Source organism: Malurus melanocephalus, unplaced genomic scaffold (assembly GCF_030028575.1).
Source record: "Malurus melanocephalus ecotype Western Australia unplaced genomic scaffold, MMel_1.1 scaffold_786, whole genome shotgun sequence".
NCBI lineage: Eukaryota > Metazoa > Chordata > Aves > Passeriformes > Maluridae > Malurus > Malurus melanocephalus.
The window spans coordinates 169,548-176,667 of NW_026624018.1; the positions used below are offsets into that span (position 1 = coordinate 169,548).

The 7,120-nt window shown below is 51.4% G+C and overlaps 1 protein-coding gene across 1 annotated transcript; it reads left to right on the plus strand.

The window, feature by feature from the left end:
• The first annotated feature begins 1,832 nt into the window (after positions 1–1,832).
• Positions 1,833–2,945, plus strand: SSTR5 (somatostatin receptor 5). Its single transcript, XM_057385102.1, has one exon. The coding sequence runs from the start codon at positions 1,833–1,835 to the stop codon at positions 2,943–2,945; it is 1,113 nt and encodes a 370-aa protein (XP_057241085.1).
• The last annotated feature ends 4,175 nt before the right edge of the window (positions 2,946–7,120 follow it).

Here is a 7,120-nt window from a genome sequence, read left to right on the forward strand (position 1 = left end):
TTCCTTCCTTCCTTCCTTCCTTCCTTCCTTCCTTTTTCCTCAGAAGGAAAATGTGAATTTTGGATGTTCTGAGCTTGTCCGGGCTGAGAGGAGCATTCCCAATCCCATGGATTCAGCTCCACGGATCTTTTGGATATTTTTGTTTATAAACACTGACAGCCCCATCCCACAAATTCCTCCTTCCTGCTCTTCCCTCCAGTGATCCCGGCTGGGTCACAGAAGGAAAATGGGATTTTCCAAACCCCACTCAGTCGGGAATGAGGCGTTGTTTTGGCTTCTCCAGGAATTCCCCCATAAATAATCCGGGATTTTCCAATGAGTGTCAGACCAGAATTTTAAACTCTGCTTTTTAGCCAGAGCTGGACTTTTCCTTCRTTAATTTATCCAAGCCCTCACCCATTCCCATTTCATTTATAAGGAACCTGCTCCTGGCTGAGCTCTGCCTGCAGCGGGATTTTGGGAATTGCAGGGGTGGCTGCAACACCGAAATCCCAAACACACCAACAGCATTTTCGGAGCCTCCTGTCCCATCCTCATCCCCATCTCCCGGTATTTACTGGAGCTCCAGCAGCTCCCCCAGCTCCCTCCCATCCCCGCATTCCCGCATTCCCGATTTCCCGGGAGCGCCATGTGAGACTCCCACTGCCCATCTGCGCCTTCCCAAAGCGGAGCAGCGCATTCCCGATTCCTCCCGGGAGCTGCGGGGACTCCTCCTCTGCCCCGGCAGGAGGATTGGGAATGCTCCTGGAGCCAGGGAGTTTTTGGAGCTGCTCGCTGCAGCAGCTGCCCCGTGGGCCGGGTGTTTGCGATTCCAGATCCAAACCCCCGGATTGTGATGGAAATCTCAGCGTCAGGTGTTGTTGCCGGGCGTTTCTTCCAACTTCTCCAGGGTTTGCTGTGGGATTTGGGAAAAATCTCTGGTTTTTACAGGTGATGCTTGCAAGTTTCTCTAAAAAGAATGCTTCACAAACACCTACTCGGAGCTGTACTCAGGCAAAAATATGGAAATATATTCCTGGGAATCAAGCATGGTGCAGGAAAGGGGTGTTGGATATTCTCCACCTCTTTCAGGATGATGGATGTTCACATTTATTCCAGCTCCAAMTCTGCTCATCTGTCCTGGAGTTGCCCACTGCAGCTTGGATTTTCTGCAGGAAAAAGGGATTTTATAGGATAAAAAAAATAGTTCAGGGTGAGAGAAGGTGATGCAGGAACACAAAACAGGGTCTTGAGAGATTGAAGAGTTTAAATCCTTCCCATCTCTGTGCACACAGCCTGACCCCTGGGGGAGTGAACTTTCCACCCTGGGATATTTTTCCAAGCGTTTTCCATTGTTATGGAGGGATTTAGCTCTTCACCTGTTCACTGGTGTTCCTTGAAGTTCTCTGCTGGTTGTGCTGAGCCACGTCCAGCCTGGCYTTGGACACTCCAGGGATCCAGGGGCAGCMACAGCTTCTCTGGGAATTCTATTCCAGAGCCTCCCCATCCTCACAGGGAAAAATCCTTCCCCGTTCCACCATCCCAGGATCCTGTGCAAATGAAACAGAACCCAGGATCTGCTGGGGTGAGCATAGAGAACCTCCCATCGTGCAATTCCTTTACAGGGAATTGATCCCATCACACTCCCTGGCCAAATAATTCCATAATTCAATAATTCAATAACTCATTAGCTCAATAATTCAGTTCTAATATAAGAGAAAATGGAAGTGATTTGTAAAAGACTGCTTGGAATTCACTCTTCCTCTCTTTTCCTTCCTCTCCCAATTTTCCTTTCCAGGAACAAGATGCCTGTGAAATTCCACCTCTAGGAGAAGAACCACAGAGCAGAAGCCATGGACCCACTGGACTTTTCCAGCCCGTTCAGCACGGAAGCGGTTCCCGGCGGGGAGAACTCCTCTCTGCTGCCCAATGTGACAGAGAACGGGACGCTGGCGGAGCAGCCACCATTCCAATACATCCACAAGGTGCTCATCCCCGTCTGTTACCTGCTGGTCTGCGCCCTGGGGCTCAGTGGCAAYGCCCTGGTCATCTACGTGGTGCTGCGCCACGCCAAGATGAAAACGGTCACCAACATCTACATCCTCAACCTGGCCGTGGCCGACGTGCTCTTCATGCTGGGCCTGCCCTTCCTGGCCACCCAGAAYGCCATCTCCTACTGGCCCTTCGGCTCCTTCCTGTGCCGCCTGGTGATGACCGTGGACGGCATCAACCAGTTCACCAGCATCTTCTGCCTGACGGTGATGAGCATGGACCGCTACCTGGCCGTGGTGCACCCCATCAAATCCACCAAGTGGAGACGGCCCAGRGTGGCCAAACTCATCAGTGCCACTGTCTGGACCTTCTCCTTCTTGGTGGTGCTGCCCGTGATCATCTTCTCGGACGTGCAGGAGGACTTCCAGACGTGCAACATGAGCTGGCCGGAGCCCGTCAGCGTCTGGTCGGCGGCGTTCATCGTCTACACCTCGGTGCTGGGCTTCTTCGGCCCCTTGCTGGTCATCTGCCTGTGCTACCTGCTCATCGTGGTCAAGGTCAAGTCGTCGGGGATCCGCGTTGGGTCCACGCGGCGCCGCCGCTCCGAGCGGAAGGTCACCAGGATGGTGGTCATCATCGTGGTGGTGTTCGTCTTCTGCTGGCTCCCCTTCTACACCATGAACATCGTCAACCTGGTCCTCATCCTGCCCGCYGACCCCGTCCTCGAGGGCCTCTACTTCTTCATGGTGGTGCTGTCCTACGCCAACAGCTGCGCCAACCCCATCCTCTACGGCTTCCTCTCCGACAAYTTCAAGCAGAGCTTCCGGAAGGTTCTCTGCCTCCGGAAAGGCGACGGGCCAGAGGATGGGGAGCCCGTGGAGCACAGGATGGAGAACAGCAGCCGCCTGCAGGAGTCCATGCTGACCCAGAGGAACGCGGAATTCAATGGGCACATGCAGACCAGCAAGGTCTGAGGGCATGGCCTGGCACTGAGAGTGTCCTGGGGGAYTTTGGGGACACCATGGAGGGCACGGCCTGGGCGTGAGGGTCCCCTGGAGGACTTGGGGACATCATGGAGGGCATGGCCTGGGCATGAGAATCCCCTGAAGGACTTGGGGACATCAAGGAGGGCACAGCCTGAGGACGTAGAGGGTCCTGAAGGACTTGGGGATGTCAAGGAGGGCAAGGCCTGGCACTGCAGAGTGTCCTGAGGGATTTGGGGACGTTGAGGAGGGCAGGGCCTGGGCATGAGTGTCCCCTGGAGGACTTGGAGACATCAACGAGGGCATGGCCTGGCTCTGCAGAGTGCCCTGGAGGACTTGGGGACATCAAGTAAGGCAGAGCCTGGCACTGAGAGTGTCCTGAAGGACCTGGGGACATCAAGGAGGGCATGGCCTGAGGATGTAGARTGTCCTGAAGGACTTGGGGACCTTAAGGAGGACATGGCCAGGGTATGAGAATCCCCTGGAAGACTTGGGGACCTCAAGGAGGGCATGGCCTGGCACTGCAGAGACCTGGGGATCTCAAGGAGGGYTCAAAGGGAAAACTTGGAGCCCCAMAAGCTCCAATCCATGCACAGGGAGGGCTCTTCCCGGCCTTTCCCAGCTGGAAGTGCCAAGCTCTGGTGGTGTCCCACTGGATCTGCTGTTTGTGACCGCTCTGGGTCCTCCAGGGGACAATTCCCAGGCTTTGTGCCCCTCTGGTGACACMAACCAATGCTGAGCCAGCTTGAACTGCCTCATAAAACTGTGTTTAAGAACTGCTCTGCACTGCTGGAATCAGCTCTGGACATAAAACAGCCCAGCCGGGATCTTTGGGATTCTCCAAAGGGATTTCTTAAAGGAAAAGGAGATTTCAGAGTTTTGCACAGAAAAGGCCCCAGCACTGGCCTGGAAATGGGTTCTAACAATCTGGGTGGTGCCTCTGCTTTGTTTTCCTATCCTAAACCCAACCCAGTGATCCAGAACAGTCAGGAATCCTACAAACATGGCAAGAAATCAAAAACCCCAAAATAAGGAAAATATTTCTGAAAGGAATCAGCATGTCCATAACATCTGCACCTTCTCTCCCCTATAAAAACTCCTTGCAAGCAGCAGTGACCCCACAAAATGCAAGAGCCTCAAAATCTTTGAATTTGACCCTAATTCTCCTCTTGACATAGAGCAGGACTGGGTTCCTGTTAATTTTCCATAAATCTCCAAAGAATTTGGAACTGTGTGCAGCCCCAGGGGACTGAGAAGATTCAACTGGTGACTGATTTGTTTTCTAATTTGCAGCCACTCCAACCTAATTTTATTTCCTGAGCCGAGCGTAGGAGTCACGCTCCAGGGAATGAAGAAATGGTGATTTTAAAAGGAATTCTGATCTGACAAACACATTTCATTTAACGCAGTGTGTTCCCATCAAAACGGGGGAATTATGAGGAAGGGATGGCTCCAGTCCATCCTGGATTCTTTGGGATGTGGGGTTTGGTTTATGGGGTTGATTTGGGGCAGAYCTTGGGGGAATTCCTCATTTTGACYTTTTGGGTTGCTTTGGTGTGAGCTGGGCTGGGATTCCCTCGATTTTTCACCCAAAATGATCCCTCCTGGAAGCTCCAGAATGGGAATGACTGGAGAGCTCCAAGCTGGGGCAGGAGCTTCTGCCTCAGAAAGAAAAAGGGTTTTGATAAAATGCAGATTTATGGGAAGGAGTTAAACCTCAGCATTGCTTGGGCAAAGAGCATTCCTCTCCTCATTCAGTTTGATCAAACCCTTGGAATTAACAGAGGGAAGTTTTATCTGGAGAGAACAGACCCTGGGAAAGGGGTGGACAAACCTGGGCCTTGTTCTCAACCCCACCCTGACCGACCCCACCTCTCCTTCCCACCAACCCTGGGTCAGGATTGGGATCCCAATTCACAGAAAACAGATATTCCAGCCAGCCCATCCCACAATCCCATGGATAATGCTGCAATCCTATATTTAAGGAGGAAATTTAGGAAAGCTCCCCACGCTCCAATTCCCAGGAAAATTCCATTTCCAGCAAACATTCAGTGCYGTGGGAATGCTGCTTTGGAGTAGCTCTTTTCCTGGCCCAGGGAATYTTTTCCTCCTGCAGGAATCATCTCTCCCAGCACCACGCAGCCTTTGCTCCATGGGATTCCCTCCCCATCCCAAAAATCCTTCCCTCACACCCGAGTTGTGCCTTTGAAAGCTCCTCCAGTTCTTTCCCCGAATCCCAAACGCCATTCCCGGGTTTTCCCTGGCAGCTTGGCTGTGGAATTTTGAGGAACCGGGCGAGCTGACAACATCTCCGTGCACATTCCATCAAAACATGTCATCCTTCCACAAAGACTGACAAATCCCCGGGAAAATCTGTCCTCCCAGCCAGCCCTTCCCGGGAAGCTCCAGACAGCAGCGACACTCCCCAAATCCCTGATTTTTTTTCACACATTCCAGCCCCTGTCCCTCAGATTGAGTGACATTTTTAATACCTCGACAGACAATCCTTCAGAATTCCAGCTTATTCAGCTTTTCCTTTGATTTATCCAAGGGTTCCAAATGCTTGGCTCCATTCTGCTGGAAAAAAAAAGAAAAAAAGTCCACGGGAAGGTCACGGAAAATTTGTCCGGCGCCCACCTGACTTTCAGGAGGTGGAGAAATCTATTGGAAAAAAAAAAAAAAAAAAAAAAAAAAAAAAAAAAAAGAAATAAAATAATAAATAGTGAATAAAAAAATGAATCGGTGTTTCTGGTTAAGTCTCTGGTTATGAATATTCAATGAGATCCATGGAATAAAGGGAATTCTGAGTGCTGGATACCAAAGGGCTTTGCTGAAAGATGTGTGGAAAATTTCAACCTTTGAGACACAGGAACACCTTTCTTCAGGAATTCATTTTTTATTCCATGGAAAATGGGGTTTAATTGAGGGGGAAAGGAACAGATTCAGTTTGGACAAGCGGCAATAGGAGGCAGCAATTCCAAAGGGAAGATTCCAGGTGGAATTGGGATTAAAGGGCTTCTGTAGGGTCACCATGGAATTCTGTGGCTTTGGGATCTCTCCTGGCTGATCTCCAAGGGAGGAACACCCCAGGCATGTGCCTGAACTGTGGAATTTATCCAGGGATCGATGGATTTATCTTGGAGTAAGAGCAGGGCGAGGACTGAATTTTTGCACCTTCCCTCTCTAACTCCCATTTAAACCCATCTTTCTGTCCCCTGAGGCTCCCGGTTCCAGGGATGGGATTATCCCTGGAATCCAAACATTTTCTGAGGCCCAAAATCCTGGCCCATCAGCAGCATCCTTAAAAACTGCAAATCCAGGCGTTTCAGCGCCTTTCCCTGCTCCTTGGAACTGCAGCCGAGGCAGGAATTGCTGATTTTATTCCCGTGGTTTATTCCCAGGGTGGTTTATTCCCAGGGTGGTTTATTCCCAGGATAGTTTATTCCCGGGATGTTTCCAGCCCCTCGGTCACCTGGAATGCCCCAGTTTCTCACCTCATCCTGCACTCGCTTTTCCTGCACCGTTCATTCCCGTCCGGTTCAGGATTGTTTGGGGAACTCCATGGAAATCCAGCGCCGTCGCTGCGGGGTTTCCATGTTCCCTCTCCCTCTCCCGCTGCAATCCCATAACATTTAATYCTCCCTTTTCCCCATCATTCTCTGAAAAGCCGTTCCAGGTGAAACTGGCTCCTCTGGCTCCTTCCTCTTGAGCCTTTAAGCCCCGGATCATTCCTGACCTGGAGTCGGGAGTCATTCCCAAACACGGGATGTGTCCCATTCCCGCAGCTGCTTGGCTTTAACTGGGGTGAACCCGCAGCGCTTTTCCCGAAGGAAAAGCAGCAATCCTTAGAAAAAGTGGGAGATGAACCGTTCTGGCTGGTGGTATGGGGGATAACGAAGAAATTTCCGTCAGAATTTGATCCTGGATGCAAACACAGCCGAGCCCTGGAAATGCAGTGATCTGGGAATTCTCATCAGGGAAGAGTTTTCCCTGCATCATCCATGGATCCTCTCTCCCTCTGCCCGGTGGATTCAGATTTTACAATCCCGGTTCATCCCTCTCAGATGGAAGGTCCAGGATTGCAACCACCGCTGCTCCAGACTATCCTGGTTTTATATTCCAGAGGGAGATTTGGGGCTTCTCCTCCTCCTGCTCTAGGGGTGAAT